This window comes from Parus major, chromosome 1 (assembly GCF_001522545.3).
Source record: "Parus major isolate Abel chromosome 1, Parus_major1.1, whole genome shotgun sequence".
In the NCBI taxonomy this organism is placed as follows: domain Eukaryota; kingdom Metazoa; phylum Chordata; class Aves; order Passeriformes; family Paridae; genus Parus; species Parus major.
In genome coordinates, this window is record NC_031768.1 from 37,690,319 (window position 1) to 37,713,636 (window position 23,318).

General features: G+C 34.9%; 1 protein-coding gene across 1 annotated transcript in view; it reads right to left on the reverse strand.

The window, feature by feature from the left end:
• ITGBL1 (integrin subunit beta like 1) overlaps positions 1-23,318 on the reverse strand; it is a 125,254-nt gene that overhangs the window by 53,320 nt on the left and 48,616 nt on the right. The window contains exons 3-7 of the mRNA XM_015638116.3: positions 17,414-17,560; positions 14,554-14,676; positions 11,148-11,288; positions 8,221-8,361; positions 4,042-4,188 (exon numbers count right to left, since the gene is read on the reverse strand). Of these exons, the coding sequence (XP_015493602.1) occupies positions 4,042-4,188; positions 8,221-8,361; positions 11,148-11,288; positions 14,554-14,676; positions 17,414-17,560 (699 nt within the window). The remainder of the gene's footprint in view (positions 1-4,041; positions 4,189-8,220; positions 8,362-11,147; positions 11,289-14,553; positions 14,677-17,413; positions 17,561-23,318) is intronic.

Genomic DNA, 23,318 nt, shown 5'->3' on the forward strand with positions numbered 1-23,318 from the left:
AGTTGCTTAGTTGCTGGTTTTAGGCAGGTATTTAGCAAATTATTTTTATCTAGGTTCCATCCACTCTTGTCACTACACAGATACAATTCTCTCGTGTGTACTTCTCTTTCCTTCTGTGTATGCTCTCCATGTTGTATCACTGGAATCTACAGCAGTTGATACAAGAATTTGTATGCAATGAGATGTTTCAGAGCACCATAAACTGTATATCATGCAATAGGACACACAAGATGCTCCAGAAAAGGATTAAGTCTTTGCAGCAAGCACTGGCCAATGGCCCTGCTCTTTGAAATCATCACTGCCCTTTGCTTTCAGGCTTCAGGAGATGGTATCTTGCCAGACTGGCAATAGCATTACAGAACACGAGGGATTGATTCCATGTCTTAGTTCACCAGAAGGAATCTTTAAGAATGCACTGAATGCTGCTGCTATTCCATTAGGTCAATCAAAATCTAATAGTTTTAAATAGAGAAGAAGCAGCAAAGCTACTGCTGTCAGTAAACTTTCATACAATACAATATGCCATACAATTTTTGAACTAACTATTTAGTATTTTGAAAATGGGGCTTAAGGGCCTTTTCAAAAACAACAGAAAACTTCTCAAGTACAGAATCACAAAATCCCTTCATCTTTCAGTTAGCCAATGCTAACTCTAGCAAGTGTAAGCAAGTGTAAGCAAGAATTTCACCAATAAAGAAATAGCTTCATTTTCTCCAAGTGACAAATAAATAAAAGCAATTATAGAAAATATATTTAAATACTAAAAGATAATACCAGTAAGAAGATTTTTCATTTATCTGGCTTTGGAAATCTGCCATTGAATGTCTGCATTCACCAAGGTTGAGGAAAACAAGATTATTTTTAAAAACCCCTCTCATCTATTATTCTCAAAACCTACTCTTTTTATTTTCAATTATCTTCCTGAAGGCTTTTTTATTAAAACTATTTTTAAATCTGCTTTGTAACTGAAGGGGAAACTCAAGTGAGTGATGTGCATTTTAAAGAGAATAGTGGTTTGTCTTTTCTCTCAATCCTGACAAAAATACAGTAACTCTTTACTTCAAACCAAAATGATTTTTTGCTATGTCTTTTTCCTTTATCTCTGACACTGGTCTTACTGTACAGTGTGTTTTTAAAAGTAACAGATTTTCACTGTGAAAAAAATGAAAGTATTACATCTACAGTTAAAAGTCATGCAGCAAGCTAAAAAAAAAAAAGCAGCACTCTTGGGAATCAAAGTGTAGAAGGAATTCTTTGCTTTATATGAATGAAGATGCCTAGAATCACTCATCATCCTCAGAAGACTTTTGTAGGCAAAGTAATTTTTGGAAAGTACCTAATGTGGATTTATTCCTAATTTTTTCTTGCTATCTTCTCTCACCTTATATATAGCAGGAGCTACTGATGGTATAGACAGCCTGATTGATGTAACTGAGAGAATTTCTAATTGCTCTGTCTTTATAACACCATTTCAGCATGTAGACATTTCCCTTTACTACTCAGCATGTCAATATGAAGTCTTCTCTCTCCTTCACCTCCTGGAGCAGCTAAGAAATATAAGACCATGGTGTATTATTTTTTTTGGCAGCCTCTCAGCTCTCCCCACGTGCTGAGCAGCACCCATGAAACAGCTTGTTATTCCAATGAGTGGGGAAAATCAAGAAGGGAATTACTGTCTAAAAACAAAGTTCACCATATCATCTACCTTCAGAAGAGTAAAATATAGACTGAGAAATTATAATTTATAACACTTTATGGATAATGATTATCTAATTTTGCTCTTTTTAACCTGTTTTTAATTCTCTAAAATTTTTAACGCAACTTTTATATACCCCTGATACATTTAAGGTTACAAAAAAACCACTTTTTTCACTGTTCTTTTTTATCCTATACCTACTTTCTCTTGCTGAGATTACATGACTAATAGTTAAATTAATCTGGGATTATCAAAATCTATGTGGGATGTGCCAATTCTCTTAGTTTCCATTGCTATAAACAAAAAAAAGTATCTAAATATATTAAAAAAAAGGTACAGATGAACAGAAAACATTCTTTAAAGAAACCAAATGCATGGCAAAAATCCAAGAAGTCCAGGGGAAAAAAATACACTGTCCAGTAAAACACAGGTGAGTAGACTGAAATATCTTCCCAATGTCTTACACAAAATTGTTCATAGAAATAAAACAAGATACTGCTTTCCATTTTTAAATGGAAGTTTTCATTGGGATTTTTTTCTCAAGCCTGGAATGCAGAATCTTTTGTTCCTTCATTACAGCAGCTGTCTATCACACTTTGTCCTAAATCCACATATGTGCCTTTTGCACTCCTTGAACACCTTAGTGATCTCTTCTTGTTTGGAGGTCAAAGTTCAGTGAAAGCCACTGTCAATTAAGCCCTTTTTCCCCATAGATACTTCTTTTGAAAATTTTGACCAACAGATCACTCAGTCAAATTATTTCACCTGAAAATTACTTATTTCACTGCCAGGATCTCAACAGGAGAGCACTGCCAGCATCATTAAGCGTATTTTCAGAAAGCCAAAAAGGTAGAATTATTGTCATTAATGTTAAAATATTTACATTTACTTTTCTTATTATAACTAATTATTATAACTATTATATATCTTAAACTATTTAAGATTATATATAATCTTAAAAATTCATATATATATATAATATATTTATTGAAATTAAAATTGTTTTTATGGTTTTCATTCTTACTCTGTCATTTGACTTGAATAGAGAACAATGGAATTAAATCATAGAACTGACTTCAAGCTCTCAAGATACACAACTTTTAGTGAAGCAGATGAAAAAAGAGAAAGAGACATTCAGTATCCATAAAGGCAGGAAAAAAATAGATCCAGTATTAAAAAAATAAAAAAGTAAACCAATAATCAATGCTCCTTTCTTTTAGTTATCATGCTTGCAGGCATGAAAAATAAAATGCAGTTAATTCTCTACAGATGCCCATTTCCCAACTACCTTGTTGCAAAAAACACTGTTGCAAAATTTTTGCAGGAAAAGAGTGAGAAAACTAACTGGACAACTGCAGCTTAATTAAGATAAGGGCAAGCAACTGTCTGTTAATACACAGTTCTTTTAAGATACTCCAAATGCTATATTTAGGAAGTAAATGAGCTGCTACACAATTACAGGGGGAAAATAGTACAAAAATCACAGAGATAACTTGGGTGGACAGCCTACAATTTTTAACTATGTTAGATAGTATTAGTGAAAGAATAAATCACAAATGAACTGACATTAAGGGTCAAACACAGTAATTCAAGAGCAGCTTTAGGCCTTTCCCAGAAAATAGTTAAATGGGCAGAATTCATAACAACTTCAATTACCAGTTTTAGCAATATTCTGTCTTGTATTTACTTTTCTCTCTTCTCTATGCAGAAAACCACATTTCACACAGTGAGAGAGGAAAATTAGCAGGTCCCTTTTCCTTCTGAGAAAAATTGCTTGCAATGTACATTTTAAGTGTATGTATGACTGCGTATATATTTTTAGTCAAAGTTTTTGAAAAGGCTACAGTGTCACAAAGAAATGCCTTCAAATGAAAAGCCAGTGGCCAACTGGCAAACTGTGCTGAAGCACAGCTGCATCTTACAGAAGTCAGTCCTACACTTAATGGGTTGTTTCACAGAGTAAATCCACACAGTCCTTATCACAATGGTTCCACAACATTTTACACAGGCTGAAAATCTCATGCTGCTTTTGTCAAAAAATGCACAGAATAAATTCATATTTTTAATGTATCTTTAGTAAAGACTTAACAACAGCAATTTTCAAAGCACCCTTGGAAACCTGCAAATAAATGTTAAGGCATGTGAAATAAAACACAAAGCAGGAAAAATAGGTGATTTTATTCTTCTCCTAACCCACAGGAGAGTGATTATGCAGGAGCGATTCATGTACAGTAAGCCAAGAAAGTACACATTTTTTCAGTACTAGTAATGCTGGACATCTTTAAAAATTCTTTTAATGGAAATACATTTAAAGGGCATGAAAATTCTTCCAGAAATGTGCTTACCTCTTCCAGAGCAAGGTAAATTAGAATTTCCTTGGCATTTCTTAGCACTTTCTTCAACTGACATTGGACACGAATGTGGATGTTCACACTTTTTCCCGGTCCATCCTTCTTTACAGTCACATCTTCCACAATTACACTGCCCATGACCTTTACAATGAATACAATTCAAGATTAACCTCCATCCTGATGATGTATAAAAAACTCTTAATTGGATGAACTTTGATAAAGTTGGGGCTTCATTCAGTAATGGGACTGGCAAAAAAATATAACGTATTTTTATGTTCTTTTTCTAGCATGGTTGCAGCATATTCTCTAAGAAATATATCAATACCATTCTTTATCTACTTGCAATCAACATGATTCACTAGAGACAAGCAATGACATACCAATTCCAAGCCTCAAACCAGTGCCTGCTACTAAACAGTTACATATAAATAATAAAATATTGAAATATTGGACATAATATTCTCATTCCAATAGGACAGTTGGATGTGGTTTTTGAATGTCTGGGACTACTCTCTGCATGTATATTTCCTCTATATAAATGCAAACATATGCATTTTTTCTTGAGGTTTTCTCAAGAAAAACTAAGGAAAAAAATGTAATTGTCCTTCTTCTTCTTTGTGCCCTTTGCAAAAAGCATTGAGATTCTGGCAATACAAAATATTCCTGAGAAAAGCCTGAGAATCAGCAAAACAATATTCCTTGCAGAAAATCAAATATCTATTTTCATGAGCTCGGATAGCAGGTTAGATCTTTCACAATTTTCACACAGTCCTCATTCATTGGACAGAGGACCAGTGCTCCAATGTCCACTTCTCTATCCAGGTTCTTCTTGATAACCATAGTAACAGAGCCTTTATATCTTTCTAACCATACTCGCATTTTAGGGCTAATTTACAAAACATACTAGTTTATTAGTTCACAAGGAGAAAATGGGAGGAAGCAATCATTCTAAGAGTCATCAGATTACTTCCCAAAAGCCTTTTTATTAATTTCACAAAATAACTTTTCCTTACATAAGTTATTTGTTTTCTTTGAAAAGATTTACAGGCTTTCTCTTGTTTAGAGGATAGATTTAGATTTAGATTAGATCGTTAGGAATAAATTCTTTACTGTGGGGATAGTGAGGCTCTGGAACAATCTGCCTAGAGAAGCTGTGGATGCCCCAAGCCTGGAAGTATTCAAGGGAAGCCTGGATGGGGATTTGAGCAACTCAGTCTAGTGAAAAGTGTCCCTGCCCATGGCAGTGGTTGGAACTAGGTGATTTTTAAGGTTCCTTCTGACACAAACCAATCTGTGATCCTATGATTCCTTCTTTTGCTTTCATTTGCGCCTGCTGACAGATCATGAATTAGATTTATGGTCCCCGACCCAGAAAGATACTTATGAGAGGACTATTTATTTTTGTACTTTGTATTTATTTATTTATTATTGTACTTTCATATAATAATTTCTTTGCTAAAGCCAGAACAAAGGAACTAATGAAATGTGTGAACATACAAATTTTCTTATGGAAGCGTGTTTTCTTTCTGTGTCAAGTCATGAAAGCCATTATCTCTTTAAATGAAGGTAATCACTTTAATGTCAAGGACACTTCTGAGAGACAATAATCTAGTAACATTCTGAATAGCACTTCAGGTGTTAAAAGAAGGCATCCAGTTGTCAATATGACATACTGTGAAATAACAGTCACCTCAATCCATATGAAGCTTCTGAAGGGAGCTGCCCCTGTGCGATGCTAAAACCTCACATCAGGGCTGTCAATTCCTCTCCTTTCTATTTTATTAAATATACACAGAATTTCATTCAGTCACTGTAAAACCCTTTACATGGAAACAGGATTTCCTATAATTTCTCCATGCTACTCAGGACAAAGTGGTTTCCTGTCTCTACCTATTAGGTAGACAGAACAAGGCAAGAAAATTTTGTATCATCTCTGTTTGATGAATGTTTTAAGAGAGATGGATTATTTTCCCTAATCTAACTAATCACTCTTGGATTCATCCCAAATCAATTTACAAATAAGTGTGAGAAAAAATAAGGATATTTTTCAGGCACACCTAATGCGTGTACACTTTGTGCAACAAGTAAATTCATGCAATTAAAAAACCTGTCTCACTACAATTCCTCTATTAAGTCTTTGATTTAATTGCAGATAATGCCTGACTACCACAATAAACCAAAATCAAAACTTATGCATCTTTTTCTATTTCTGAAACAGGATGAAACAGCAGGACTAGAAGACATTGTTCACACTGCTTCATGTGCAAATGGATTTTTTTTTACACAATCTATTTTAGGAATGTATACTTGGATGGCCAGCTAAGGCTAAATTAGGCTTTTCTAAAACATAATGGAAAAGGAATAGATAAAAATAACTAATGCTAAAATTTTTGATGAGTAGATGGAAAAATAAAACTATACTTTAACTTGAGTTTTAGTCACATCAAGCAAGTCATATGAGTCCCTCCTTTTATTCCTAAGTTTTCCTCATTTACAGTTATGTCTGTGTAATGAAGAACAACGTACTAGTCCTTAATCCAATGTCAAATGTCAATATCTTCCCCCAAGCTCCTTTGTAACGGTCTGTACTTTCTTATCCTCTGCTTTCTTACAGCTACTACCACCCTGGGCAGCAGCAGCTGCAAAGGCAATAACATCCAGGAAAGAGGGAGTTCAAGCATGACATTTTCAGTTTTAAGCATTAGTTGTAGATACCACAGGTTTGCTTTAATCTAATTAGCTTTGAAACTCTTGTGCTCACCCTTAACAACAGAATGCATTCACCTTGTTTACTTGTAGCTCTGTATTCCTTAGTAGATGCTGATATTTTGATCAGACCCTGAGTGCTAAAAACTCTGACAGCAATACAGTGATATATTCAGAAATTGACAACAAAGTCAATCTTCCTGCTGCTCTTATGACTGGACACAGTTCTGCATCATTCCAGCTCATTCATTAAATAAATCTATATAATATCTGCAAGTGACTGAACAGTAACAAGTAAATCAAGACACTGAATGTTTTCAGAAAAGCTTCTTTTTTTCCCCCTCATTTTATTAGCTAGCAGTTCCTCAATATATATTTAAAAACAAACAAACAAACAACACAACAGTTAAGAAGCTTTTCAGTTTTTAAAAAGGCAAAGAAAAGGCTGAAAATTTTATACATCATCCTGGTTTCAGCTTTCTTTCTCTACTCAGAAAATTCCTATGATCTTTCTATGAGACATCTCTCACTCTATGAATAGGAGGAAAATATACCACATCATTATTGTCATTAATGTGACTGCATTCTTCCTATTATTAATTAGGCCAGAGTAGATTTCTATGGAATGCATTCAAGCTGACAACCTCCAGTCTGTAAAGTCCCTTTGAAATCATGTTTATTTCTTTTTGCAGAGTTGCTGTGTGTACAAACTGCATGCTGAGTATTGAACAAGGTCCTTCTCTCCTGCCTACTATTAGCATCTTTATTTAGTATCCATTGCATGCTAGGTCTCTCTCAGAATCTCAGCTTTTGTTAGTTGGTACATGGAATATCTAAACTACAAACCATGGACGGATGGTTGTTAACTATTTTGAATATAATGCTCTGAAGTACAAGTAGAAGAAAAAGAAAGATGGATATGTCTAAGATGTAGTCTGGGCTACAGCTACAGATACACAGCTGGGCCACACATTCATATTTTTCAAGTATTGATGCTCTACTCATTCTCACGTCAATTTGTATTCTCAGGAGACTGTTTTTCATTGACTCATTTATTTACTCTTTCTTGAACTTCTTCTTCTTGACTATCTGTCTTATAAAGTGAAATAACAAACACAATCTGACCTGAACTTTCAAATTCAAATTTTCCCAAGAAAAGACATACCTATATTTTAAATTTTCAACCATTATCCAATTCATATTAGGTTACACTAGAGTATCAGAAGGGAGATGGGCACTTAAAATAATTTAATATTTACAGGATTTTGTTAGATATCATGGAAAAAAACTAACAGAATTATATATTTTAATTTAAAAAGCCCTCTCCAAGACCTCTCCTGCCCCCCAAGCTTGGTATATTTTAAGATAGGAAAACAAGAATTGGAGCACTAGGGAAGAGGAAGATCAGCCCAGTTGGAAGGTTTTCTATAAAACTACACACAAGACCCTTTTATACACAAACTTTACCTGAACAGAAGTCATCAGAATATCTATCATACACTGCTTTGCAGTTTCTTTCATCACATTCACAAGTATCTCCATGAATATCTCCCCAGTCACCAGTTGGGTCCACATCATGGCATGTGCATTCCCCACAAACACACGTGCCTAAAAATAAAGAAAAAACAAACAAACAACAACAAAAAAACCCCCCAAAAATAAACAAAAAAAACACATCACAGATATTGAAGATTAACTGTGTAATTTAGAGCAATAGCATTTTGATTACAGGAATTTACACCTGTGAATTTTCAGCTCTCACAGAAATGCAGTTTCAAAGCTGCAAGTGACAATCATGAGTGTGTGCTCATCCTCTATGATTTGAAACCTTCCATGATTATTCAGTAGCAATACTTTATACAAACAAATTGGCTTCCTGTTCATGTTTCTTTTTGCTGCTGAGCCTTGCTAAGAGTCAACAAGAAAATGCAGCTCACAGAAGAGTTGCACATCTTTGACATCAACAGTAATTTGCCCTGTCAGTAATGACAATAAAAATCAATTCTGTTTAAACGACTTGGGCTTGGGCACAGGGGATAATTAATGGTTGTTAAAGCATAAACATTTAAACTACAAGAGAATCCAAACTAACACAGCTGAAAATGTCTAGGAGGTCATTCTTTACCCAAGAAGAACAGCAGCACGTATCTGCATTAAAGGATACTTCTCCACTTTTCCCAAGTCAATATTCAGGGCCATACGCTGTTGCTTACAATTAGAAGAAATGTGACTATGACAGAAAACAAACTTGCATAATTTACTAATAATAAGAGAATATGCACTCTACATATTTAGGAAAATCTGAACAAAACCCCCAAACAAAGGAAAAACAATATTTTCCTTATTCAGAAAGCCAAATATGCTTTGGGCAACACGCTCACTACTCTTTTTTGAGATGCCAACAGGCTTATAAATGCAGTCTGACCTTACTGATGCATGCAGTTCATTTCTTGCAGAGTGGCTTCACCTTCTGCTACTCTGCCAACACCTTTGTCATCTTTTTTAGGTTACTCCAAACAATATAATGCATTTGAAGGCAACAGGACAGGATGACTAAGCAGTACACATAGATATGGGCACATTCTCTAATAAAAGGAGAAGGTCTACACAATCCAGCATACATGACATGAGCAGGAAGAGCTACAGCCCTGTCTAATGTTAAAAACCCTGAGACAGCCCTCAAGAAATTTGTGACTAATTTTTTTATACTTTCACAATTCAGTGACATTACTGAAGAAAAAACCAAAACCATCCAACAAACAAACAAACAAACAAACAAAAAGAGGAAATGCCTCTGGAGAGTGATTAATCCTCTCAGAAATAACTTCAAAGTTAATCTAGATCAGCTTTCCTGGATGTCAGAATGCAGAACATAATCTCACCAAAGTTTAAAAATCAAAATTTTCACATGTGGTCTAAAGTGGTTGACTAGATAGTGCAGAGGGAAAGATAAGAACTATTTATCCATCTTAGCACTGAAGGAGGGTGGGCAGCAAGGCTAGCCTTCATATCTGATTTTTAGAAACCTCAAGACTGACTATATGAACTTTACTTATATCACAAGATGTATAAATACAGAAAACTGGGGAAGTAGGACTAAATGGAACAGAAATACTTTGTTGGAAAGCAACTTCATGTTGTCAGAAGCCTACAAAATGATTATGAAGATAAAATCACAAATACATGAAAGGCTAAAGGCTTGGAAGTATCACACAAATTTACCTTTGTATTGGAGGTTACAGCTACTCAAAATACCAACTATGCAATTCACACAATTTCTCCTATTGCAATGCCAGTTTAAAGAAATTATCACACATTAAAATTTCAAATTTGATTAAAAGCTTGCTTTGACGAGAAACTCTTTGCCAAAAAATTACTTTCTCAGTGCAAAGAAAGCATCTGATATGAAGACACTTTAATATCTATTATTTCCAGAACTACACGAAAATTTTATGCTGAAGTACCGAGGCTAAATGAGCCTACATGATCTCTGTATTTGAGCCAAACTTTCCATTTCCTCCTAATTATGAGAAGAGAGTTTTCTAAATGCTGTCAGGATGATTAGATGTTCACAATACAGCAGGTTTTGTCAGTAGAGATGTTTTTTAAGAGAGGTATCTATGTGACTCTTGCTTATGTACTACTATAATTACTCTGGACTATTGCCAAAAAAACATGCTTTTTTTTTTTTCACTCCTTGATCAATGAAGCCAAACACAGCAGCTAGTGAAAAGCAACCTTATTCTGTGTGTTTGTTTTGTGGGGCTTTTTTTCCCGAAATGACAAAATTAGAAGTATAAGGCAAAACTCAAATTCCAAAACCATGTGCAGATAAAACTTCATAGAGTTAGAAAAATTGTGTGAAGTCTACCTTCCTATCTCTATACATTCCACAGCCTTGCTACTGAACACTTCACAGTAAAAAACTTTACAGGGTTTTTTTCAGTTGTAGTGGAAATTAATGCTTCATGTTTTCATTTTCCCCATTCCATTGTGGGTCCTGTGTTCTTTAAGAATGAATTGACATGCAGTTCTGTGATTTTGCAGCAACAATCCATTCAAAGTCACAAATCTGGTAACATTTTATTTTGCAAGGTAGGTCTCTAATCTAAACAAATATGTACTAAATAACAAATTATCCTACTCAGTCTTACTACAGAAATAAAGAATGGGAACAACTTGAGTTTGCTTAATCAATAAGTGGATGTGGCTTTATGTAAATTTATACCTAAACACAGGTACCTACCCACTTGGAAGTGTATATCCAGAGCTGAACTAGGTGAGAAGTAGAAACTCTCAGCAAATACAATATATGCCCTACTGTAGAGAATGCATAGAGTGAAATAAAAGCCAACAATATAAATATGTGTAGAAGGTCCATGCAAATGACACACCTCTGTTGCTGCAGATTTTGCCATCTGGAGATGTGCATCTTTTCTTGATCTCCCAGGGGCTGATGTCACACTGGAATTCACATTTATCTCCATGCCAACCAGCCTCACAGTAACAGTTTCCACAGTAACACTTTCCATGGCCTTAAGCCAAAACAAATTTTGTACAGTGAGAAAGAGGCAAGTTTTTAAAAGGCATTAACAATTTAACTATTTTGATGTTTTCTTTTAAAAACTTTTACTGCTAGACTCAGAATAGAAACAATTTATGGACCATGTATGAATACATAAAATCAGACAAGGGATAGCTGAACTGTATTTTTCCCCACTATTTTAGAACTGATTTTCCTTTAACCACAGATTAATCAGTAAACACTAATTGAAATAATAATTTATATTTGATATATTTTTTATATTTGTAGCCTTTTTTTTTACTTTATAGGCAAATTTTGAAGACTGTATTAGTTAAAATTTAAGCACAGCTTTACACACCAAGGTGGGATACATACTTGGCATGTTGTTGGAGTCTGGATTTCATAATTTCATATAATCATATTATATGAAATTCAATGTTTTTCTAGATCTTATAACTAAGTATCAGAAACAAGGGCACAAACTCTGTATTCCAGACTCCAACACGTCTAAGAACACCTTCTTGACTCCTCAGACAGTTGCAGTAAAGACATCTTGACTTATTACACACCAACTATGTTGTATATGGCTTCCCTTCTTGTCTCCCTCTGTCAAGAAGATTTTAGAACATTGCTAAAACAGTTCATTAAAGAGAATTCCTTTACAAATGAATCTTTCAGATATTCATTTAACAAAACATACGTATCCCAAAAAAGAGGGCTGCATCATCCAAGTGAAACCAGCTCCAGAACATTTTCATCTGCTAAGGTACATGTGCCATGTGCTTCAGGGCACAAAGCTTTCAAATTAAGTAGTTTCAATTCTTACTAATCTTACAGCCAAAAATTAATTCTTTAATAGAAGGATCAAGTCAGGATCTTGTTCTTTCTTCCTTTGAGCTTAGTAGACCTGGCCACCTCTACCACAGTCTGATCAATCTGTATTCCTAATTATCAAGACTTCAAATTGTTGAATACAATTTTTTACTGGTTTTGCAACTACATACAGAATTTTCATTACATTTGGTTAATGTCTAAAACCAATTAATTTAATTACATAATTAAACAACAAATACAATCAAAAATAATTACTATGAAAAGGCTGATCATGAACAGTAGGAAAGTAGGAAAAAATAAAAGAAAAAATGCTAAAGGAGTATAATAGTTTGATCTAGAGGCAATTTTCACAGACAAAAACATCAATACTTCATTCTTCACTCACACTTTTATACTCCTCAAATAAACATGATTTAAATGATCAATTTTTCCTCTTGCTCTTGGCAGGAGAAATAAACATCACTCTCTTAGAGTAAAGAGCCTTAGTTTAAAAAAAAAAGACCAGGACCAGAATTTAATTTGCTAATAAATATGATACTTTTCAAAAATAAACATCAACTTGACTCCAAAGTGTAACCTCAAATAAAAAGTGGTAGTCAACTGACTGATAAAATTCCAACTGAAGCTGAAAAAGCTTAACACATCTTTGCAACTTTGCCCTACCTAAGAACTGATTTGCTTAACAAATTCAGTGCCCTTGTGCAAATATTAAAATATATGTCATCTATATCTCAACATGGCATTGATTGTTTTTCCAGGATAAAATCCCAGCTCTAGGTTGAGGAAAAGATGTGTCTTTGACCCTCATGTTCATGTGCTGCCATGTGCATTTTTTCTGCATAAGGCTTGCTTCAATATATGATTTCATATTGTAGAGGTTTGTTAAAAAATAAAACAACATAAAACACCTATAAGTTGTGTGCATAAACTTTTCAGCTTACAACAACCCAAACAAGTCAAGAAAACCATTAGTTTATAACTTATACTTTACTTTAGAAGACTCCAAAATTTCCATGAGGTATCATGGCTTTTATAATGATCAACCACCGACTTTAATGATTTGAATCTATCAACATTTTTTGTCCCTTTATATCAGAAAACTTTGAATTCTACATACATACAAGACTAGTCTTATACACAGATGCTTTTGGTCTTTTGGGTAAAATGGGATGAGTGGATGAGACAACAGGAAATAAAAGCTAAGTAAAAGCTAACAATATAAACCAGAAGCAAAACATGCGTGAGGGGAAGAAACCAAATCAGACAAAAAACAGCAGCAGGAGAATTTACTGGAACTAAGTGACTGGCAATTTTTTATCACATTTGGTACCATGTATAGTGCTTAGAGGCAAATATAAATGGAATAAATGGCACATAACAATTGTTGCCTTCCCCTCATTTTATTTTAGGCAATTACTGGAAATACTATACTCTGCTGCTGAATCTAGACTTCAGAGGACCATTCTGCATACCCTCACTTAAAATCTCTACTTAATCCTCTAAGGATTTAAAGGATTTAAAAAAATGTTCTTTTTTTGCCTTCAAAGGCAAATAAATCAAAACTATTTTGCTGTCTGTGTAAGGAAAAGACAGAGAAAGCTATTTTCCACAACTACTCTCTTTCTTCATACACACACACAGGAAACACTACCACCAGATATGAATAGCCTAGGAGCTGATTGGAACACTCCTGTGGGCATATGGACACAATCTGCACATGTGTATCTTGAACAGTGTTTGTAGCCCCTCCCAGCTCAAGGACAAGCCTCCTTCACAACATGGGCAACAGCATTTATAGTGCCATAAATGGTGTGTGTCGCTCAAGCCTTAACTGCCAGGTTCCTGCCTCATATAGACATAAAAGTTTGAATTTTTGTTGCTTTTCCATCTATCAGCAAAGTTCATTCCATCTTATTTTCTTGTCTTTCCTATCACAGTTGACATTTTCCTTATTCACTCCTTTCTCTTTTTATCTTCCTGCTTCTGAGCTACCATCCTACATTTATTCCTGATATTTTTAATTTTTGTTTCCTTGAAAAAATTCCTAATAACCCATTTTCTCATTTGGGGGATTTTTTTTCGCATGTTATCCATTCTACTCTTTCTCATTTGTTCCATGAAGCATTCACATTCCTCATATATTCTACTGAAGACAGACACACTAAGCTATGAATTACCTTAGTGAATTATCTTTTACAACCCTCTTTGCAGTTCTCCCGAAAAGAGGAGAATGTCACAGGATTTATTCGTTCTTTAACCTTATGCTTAGCTCATTTTTGCATCTGAAATTTGCACTTACAATTTGCAATGTGAAGTCTTGCAAATAGAGTTACTTTTACTTTAAGTCATGCATTCAGTAAAGATATTTTGTAGAACCACGCAATTAAATAACAACCTGTATTATTCTTCATCACTTTTCTTGCGCTCATTAAGATACATACCTGTACAAATCTCTCCTGTTTCATCATCAATGCATTCTCTGTCATCACATTCACAAAATTTGCCATATACTAGTCCATTTCCTTCTGAGTTTGCACATTTGCATCTGCCACACTGACATGTGCCTGTAAATGTTTAAGAGACATTACTCAGTGACTGCAGATTATAGAAAGAGTTTCATTAGTCTGTCAGAGACGAACTATTTTATTTCTGAGAAGGCTGAAATCTAAAGATCATCCACACAAATACAGACACAGAAATTACCTGTATCAATAAAAAGGTTAATCTTAGCTGTACAGAGATAGAGTATTCAAGTGCCTTGGAAGTGTAAAGCTGTTTTTTTCACAGCATAAACCACAAAAAAACAACTTTCTGACATAATGAAAAGCCAGAGCACTCAGGCAATGCAAAGGATGCAAATAGATTTGTAAACAGATCTCTCTTCCATCACTGCTCATCAGGTGACACATTTACTCCTTGGTGTTTCGAGGAGGGTTTCCCCTCAGCTCAGTGGCTGCCTCCCTCCATGACCTGCCTTCCTGAGTAGGAAACAATCTCTTATTGCTCCCTGGGAAAGAAGAATCCCCTCTTTTCCCTCAGAGGGTCTATCTGACCTGAGGTCATAAATAAATGTATCAATAAGTTCCACAGTCAAAAAAAAAAAAAAAAAATCACAAATACATTGAAATGACACTACAAACAAAAGTATTGCTGTCCCACTCATATAAGAAACCCCTTTTCCCTATCTCTGTCCCTACCTTCACTATAATTGAAAGGGTGGGAACTCAGTGCAATATCACATTACTGGGGCCTTGTGGTCAGTGGTCTCAAAGTTGTTGTTTCAATAGTCAATGGCATCACTATGCCAGCAAGTACATATTTTTTTAAAACTTCACAGCATTCATACTCCTCACATGACATCCATATGTATTTTTAAAAACATGTTAATTGGCATCAGAGCTCTTCAAAATAGAAGATTTATCCTGATATTACACAATATTGCTTACAAGCATAGCACGACTTTCAATAAACATCACGCTAATCCAAAGAACAGAAGTACTGGGCTCTGCGACAGACATGGCCATTCTGAAAGAGTTAATTTTATTAATGTTTGCAAGAGCTAATATAGTATGGTATTAACAATAATAATACAACTGATAATACAACATCAGTAACCCACAGAACTAGAATTGTTACAATTACTTGGTAAACAAATACAAATGCGATTTTTGAGAAAACAGTCATGATTACCGATAATTCCTGAACAGGAAAGAAGATAAAACAGAAAATTGATTCCTGGGTATCTAAAAAGGTCATAGACACAGTGTATCATAAAGATGTTCATTCCTTTCATTGCTAAAAGTGAAAATTGCTCACATAGAGAACTTCAGTTTAGGTAGGACATCCTGGACATTGTCCATGACAAATGATTAGGAACAAAGTCAGAAAAGTGAAATTTTAGGTGGATCTTGATCAGTTACTGAAAAAAATTATAATAAATGATTATCTGTGTGACAGCAGAGCAGTGTTTTTGTAAAGGCTCATGTCATCCCTTCCTATATTTTATTGGCAATTATAAAACAGAGCCCAGACCCCAACAACAGTGCTAGTAGTAGATCAAAAGGCAATCCCACCAAGACAAAATACAGCCCATCAAAGTTACCCCAAACTCCCTAGTCAGTCTTATTGGAATTCCTGTCCTGTTTCATATCAGCAAAAGCAAAACCATTTATTCTTCTTACGATGCTACAAACACCCTAGCTACTTGGAGTGCTTGTTAAGCTATGTTGATTTTCCTGTGAAGACTGGGGCCACTTCCAACCAAGTAAAGAAAGAGGCTCTTTTTTTAGAACTTTGACTAAGTGCAGTGAACTGCACTTATTTTTGAAAGTTGATTTCTCATTTAGCTATGTCTCATGTCTCTCTCAATAGCAAGTTTCATATACCTATTGTCATAAATTAAGTGTATCATTTACTCAGTACACTGCATACTAATAGTTTTATGTTAAACTGGTTTCTTATCCTGTACCAGCTTCTCCCTTACAAGTCCCACCTGTCCTTGTGATTATTTGCTCATGTCAAACTTGTGAGAAATTTACTTGTATGAAAATGTGTGGATTCCAACAGAAATTAAAGACCAGCAATAGTGAGCAGAAGTGGAGTTCTTGAAACATTCTTTCACTTGGAGGTCAATATCATGGAAAAACCAGAAGACAATTTCAAGTCTCAAAACTTGATTGGTAGAAAATGCCCTTTAAAATTTTTTCATTGAAGTTTACTAAAACCCATTTGGTTTTCCTTAGAATTTTTTTTTTTAAGGAAAAGACTTTCTATTTAAATTAGGATGGTTATAAAATTAAGGAATTAGAGAAGAACATGTTACCAAATCAGAACAGTGAAGGTGGAAATGCTCCTTTAAGTGATCCATCACATCTTCTACAACTGATTTTAATAATCATAGGTACGATTCAAAAGTGTCTCAAAAAGTTGCACAGCTTATAAATGTCCAGGAAAAATATTTGCAAATGCAATTTCTGCATCCTGTAAATACAAACACTTGATAGAAATTACATCACTTCCTGTGTTAATGCCATTACAACAACATTCTGATGAGGAAAATAAATTACAGTTGCAGTTTCATCTACTCAAAACAGTTATGGATATAAAGTAGGTGTTCCTAATCAGTGTACATTGTATGCACAGAAATAAGCCTATAGGAAAATTAAACACTTTAGTGCACCTACAGTTACATCTCAGTCTCTTGAAACATACTCTACAAAATTACTAGTTAGAAATGACAATGATTCTCAAGATTACACTGGGAGAGCATTAAGGTATCAAAAGCAACAAAAGACATCTTACCTGCACCAGAACAGATGATATCTTGAGAATTCTTGCACATTTCATTGCTTTTCTTCCGTGTAAGATTGCAAGTACTTGGATACTGACAAGCTTCACCATACCAGCCTTCATCACATTTGCACTTCCCACAGTCACACATTCCATGGCCTAGCAAAGGAAGGAAAGAGTGTGTCAGGTCCCTTTTTTTTTCATTCAGTGGTATCTGCTTACCCAGATTTCAAAACAGATTCCATCAATTACCTTTTTAAATGAACATGACTAATAGATAAATTTAACAGAGTTCATATACAATTAAAAATAGGAGACAGCCAGCACATGGCTCCACCAAGGGCAAGGCATGCTTGACCAACTTGTGCCCTTCTGTGATGGAGTGACTACATCAGTGGAAGGGCTACAGATGTCATTTATCTGGACCTCTGTAGAGCATTTGACACAGTCCCCCACAAAATCCTTCTCTAAATTGGAGAGAGATGGATTTGATGGATGGATAGTTGGGTGCATAAGGACTTGGTTGTGTGGTCACACTGAGAGGCCAGTGGCCAACTTCTCAGAGTCCTGAGACTGTCCACTGACAGGTGGAGTGCCACAGGGGTCTGTACTGGGACCAGTGTTGTTTAATATCTTCGTAATGACGTAGACAATGGGATTGAGTGGACCCACAGAATATCTGGAGGTGTCAGCAAGCTGAGTGGTGTGGTTGACACACCTGAAGGATGTGATCTCTGCCATCCCAAGGGACATGGACAAGCTTCAGAGGAAGGTCCCTTGGAACCACATGAGGTTTAACAAGATCAAGTGCAAGGTGCTGCACCTGGGCTGGGGGATGAACAGATCCAGAGCAGCCCTGCCCAGAAGGACCTGAGGGGTGGCTGGTGGATGAGAAGCTGGTTAATTTTCTATTTTATTTTGCACACTATTTATTTTGCATACCAGGTTCCATTTTTCACACTAACTTCCAGGTGCAAATTTTTATTACTTCATTTTTTAGCATTCCCATACAATTTTAGTTAGTAAATGTGAAAACAATAGCACGTCTTTTAAGTAAAATTTAATTTAAATTTTAAATTGATTTTTTAAAAAAGTATCTTTTGAATATATATCTGATTTACAGAATATTCCCTTCCTACCACTATATCTTATAAACAGAATCTAGTCGCAGTCCATTTTAAGTGCATCTGCTCCTGTGGTGTCAAGTGCCTGAAAAATACAAGCCCATCCTGCTGCCAGTAAGAAGTAATTTAAATAACTATTCTACGTGACAACTTTAATTAGAAAAGGTGGTCTCTTTTGTTGCTCAAGAAAACTTTGCTTGCCTTCCAATATGGTCTTAAGACAAGATATAGTTCAATAGCTGCAAAAAACATAAATAAAAAACATAAGAAAACATATTAGTTCTTATTTTAAAACATGAGTTTCCACCTTAAAAATTGCTGAATGCCTCCATTGGTAAAAGACAAGAAAAAAAAAAGGATATAAAATACAGAATAAAAACCTACTCTGGTGGCTACTCTGCTTCACTGATAGACAACAGCATAATCCATTCTATAATGTGGTGGCAAATCCTAGGGTAGCTTACAAAAAAAGTAAAGAAAAAACATAACTGTCTTCCATTCTTTGAAGAATTACTTGTCCTATGACTTTGCATTCTCTATGTTAGGCACTCCTGTGATTTAACAGTTTGATGTCTGCTGGTGAAGAAAAAATATTTTAATGAAAGTAGGACTCATTTTCCCATATCCAGGTCTAAATGACACAGAAAGGCAGAAGCCACTCCATATCAGTTATTACCAATGGTCCAGCAGCATTAACCTCTCCCAGTTAGAGATGAACTAATCAAACACATGATGCATGAAGGAAATAAATAATTTCACTTAAAATGCAACACAGTCTGTTTAAAGAAAGTTAATAAAATTCTTTTATGAAAGTGATTATACAGAGTACTTTCCTGACTTTATCTAACAAGAACACACAAATAAAAATGAAATTAATTAAACTTTGAGAAGTAGTGGAAGATCATTTGCATGCAACAGAATGAAACTGTCAGAAATTGAACTAATATGTATTTGTCAGATTGCCTACGTGATTTTCAAATTGACCATCCCTTAAAATATATTCATATTGCCATTTGGGTTTTTTTGGTTTTGTTTTTTTTTTTAATTGTGAAGAAATGTCAACATGGCCCAAACATCTGGGTGAGAGGACTGTATTGAAGTGTAGAAGGCCATAACTGCCCACAATAGCTTGTACACTTGCTGCATCTTCCCTGTCATGTGGATGATGCAATTGATCTACAAGGCAGTTTGACACAGAAATCCCCTTCTTGCTTATTTCCCACACCCATATGTACCAATATCATTGCCTTCCTCATGACAAAAATTATGATGTGATGAAGTATAAATAAAGTATGTGATAAACTGTAAGAAAATTAGAGAAATTAGAAAATTAGAGAAAAAAAATCAGAAAATTAGAGAAACCACAGAAGTTTTCTTACTGTATTTGTATATGTACAAATTTCTGCATTATTTAGAAAGCAAATAATGTTATGAAATAGTAAATAAGGAGTAACTAGCACTAGGAAAGCTATGAGGTGAAATTGAAACTTACCATAAAATAAATTTTAGCAATAAAAGGTATTTGAGGATGTGACACAGAACATGAGAGAAGTGAAGTATAAGACCTCACTAAATAATTGAGCAAGAAAGCTGTATCTCAAAGTGATGACACATTCATTCCATTATGTTTTTTAAAAAAGTAACTGTAACACAAATAAATGCTAAACACAAATAAATCAGAACTTCACTAAAATAAAACAAAATACCAAGAAAACAAGGAAATAAGGAAGACTCAAGAAAATGCAGTAATTCCTTTAAGAAAAAGACTGGCTGAGGACTGTGAAAAATTTACAGCTGCAATCATGGGGAGAAACCTTTCATAACAAAGGGTTCGATTTCTAACTAGATGAGCAGTCACCTCAGAGAGTATATCTGGACTATGCAGAAAGCTTGTAGGGTGGAACATAAAATTAATATGCTAGGAAAACAGTCTGATGTCAGAAAATGTATGAAGAAAGTGCAAACAGAAAATTTTAGGCAGGGTCAGATCTTCCAAAATTGCAATGTTGACTACTAGTAGCAAATGCAGCTTGGCTAATGACACACTCTCTGGAAATGAAAATTACTCATCTAAGATGAGAAGAAAACAAAGACTTAAAACTATTTTTAAGGAAGTGTCTAGACCAAGAGGGCAAGACCCCATAACCTCCATTTAAGAGTACTTTAAATACTTGTACATGGAAGGGCAGCTCAGCAACAAACACTTTTAATGAATCTATCAGGCTGGCAATCAAATGCCTGAAAAATAAAACCTAGCTTTTATTTCTTTGAAGCAAAAGAAGTGTACATGACCCAGACAACATAAAAACAAGTGCCTCTGACCTCATGAGCTGTGCCAGGGTTTGAAATAAACTGCAAACCATTGCATAGCTAGAGACACTGAAGTAATGAAAATAGAATATAATGAATAACAGCTTTACCCCTAAAGACACTATCACTATGCCAAAATAACCCGGCATATCTTTGTATGAGATAGTGAATACTGTAAGGAAAGAAACATAGGAAACCCATGTGACAGGATCATATGTTACATACAATGCCACCCATGAGAAGAAAAAATATTCTGGACAAAATGCTCACAAAATAGTTTAAAGGCAGGAAACAACATTAGGACAAAAAGGCACATTACTGGATATAAAAATATGTCTGGCTATGTTTCGATTTATGTTTTTGGAACCGTGTGTGTTTTACTGATACCGATAAAGAAATTCAGATAACACAAATAACAATTGGCAATAACAAACTTATAAATCCTCACTAGAGAGGTGAAGATGAAAGATCATACAAAAATAAATGGACTGACAACCTGAAGGACTGAAGTAGTAAAAGTGGGTTGAAACTGGAAATACAAGCCCAGGATCACACACTAGGGGAAAGGAAATGATGTCACAGCCTATTACCTCCCCAGCTGGAAACAAGAAGAATGTGACTGGATATTGACATCAGCTCTGGAAACATTGTGTGACTAAGCCTTTAGCTGATAAGTGTTTCAGATGTACCCATTGAAGATATATCACTAGGGGCAGGAAGCTTTAACACATCTGCCTTTGAAATTATACACACAATGTATGGGATATGGTCCTGAGCCCAGTTTATCCTTGAAAATTGATATTAAGTCTCTAAACCTTGGAAGACTGAGTCAAGTTATCCAGGGAAAACATTTGTAGAATTTTAGCCACTTGCAAAGTTACAATTGGTAGGGAATTAAAACATCTGAGCAGGAAAATGGTAATTTAAACCACAAGCATTTGACTCTGATCACATACTTTTGTGCTTCAACGCATGACCTCAACCTAAGTGCCTTCTAAAAATATTTTTCTAACATATTTGCATGCCTACAGGTCCAAGAGCAAAGATACAAAGGTAAAATCTCTGACAAAAAGTTCTGAAGCCCCATCTGTACTGCAGGTATTCAGGGCATTGATTTGGAAGCCTGCGTTTGCTGAGCTCTGTGTGTAATCCATCATGAGAGACAGGCACTTCTGCAGAGTGACTCAGGCCCTGTGTGGGCTGAAGTGTCTTCAGAGGTTGTCTGCCTTTTTTCACTAAACTGCTGGGAAGCTGGGACTTTGGAGTTTGATGCATCACTAGATATGTTTGCATGCAAACACAGATCATTCGTTTATGTTCTTTTGCTTCACTTATCTATACAATATTCAACATCAGGTTTTAAATATTCTGACATCTTTTGAATGAAAAAGGAGCATGATGTCAGATTAGTTACAGGTTGAAATGCATGTTTATAAAAACAATTATATTAAGTGATTATTAGATGGACCAGAAACTACGTTTGAACATTGATTTCATTTTTATGTGTCTACAGAAATTGCAGCATTCAACAGTGTTATTGTTATTTTTGTGCATCTTACTGGAAAAGATTCTCTCCACCTTTATACCAGTTCTCATTAATTTTTTTTATTATATACTAATTTTCACTGTGACTGAAATCTGCTGCATCCTTCTGCTTAAACTTTCCATAGGCAATGAAAACAGGCAAAACAAACTACTTGGTTTGTCACCTCCCATGCTCCTGCTAAGAGCATGTGTGAATGCATGCATGTTCATCTGCCATGACTATCTTTTCTACAGAGCAGCAGTGGAACACAAAAATGTAGACTCCTTAACAGAAAACAAAAATAAGAAAAGACTTATCTTAATGTTAAGACTTGAATTGAAAGAAAGGTGACTGGGTTCAACTCCTGTATCTTTCATTTTCTGGATAACTTCTAGAACATGAAAACATCACCAGGAGTCCAAGTGATGAGTTTAAAATCTCTTCTTTATAAAGCAAATATTGATAATTGACAGTTTCATAGAAATTTTGGTAAGGATAAACTTCTTGGTACTTAAGAGCTTTCAGATGTTACATATGAATAGAGGTAGCTAGATTAAAAAGCAACTAACAGCCCATGATGCTACTGTTGAAATTTGAAAAAATTGCATTTTGAAAAAATGCAGTCACCATTTTTCTCAGCAAGATGAATACAGCACTCCCTGTTTAGAAGGAACTGTGAAACTATGGCCATGTGATTATTAAACTGCCAAAGCTTTTAAATAAGTTCTTTGTTCATTAAGTAAACACAACTGGAAATACTGCCTTTGGAATTATACCTACCTATGTCATTGTGCCATATTAGTTATAGCAAAGTAACCCTCACGTCAAAATATGTGTCTTACCTGAGTACAGAGATCTAGGATGTTTGACCAGATGCTAAAATACAGTCAGAGGTTCTTGCTGTCATATGTTTTTGATAACTAAAGCCTAATTATTCTATGTAAGAACACAGGTGAGG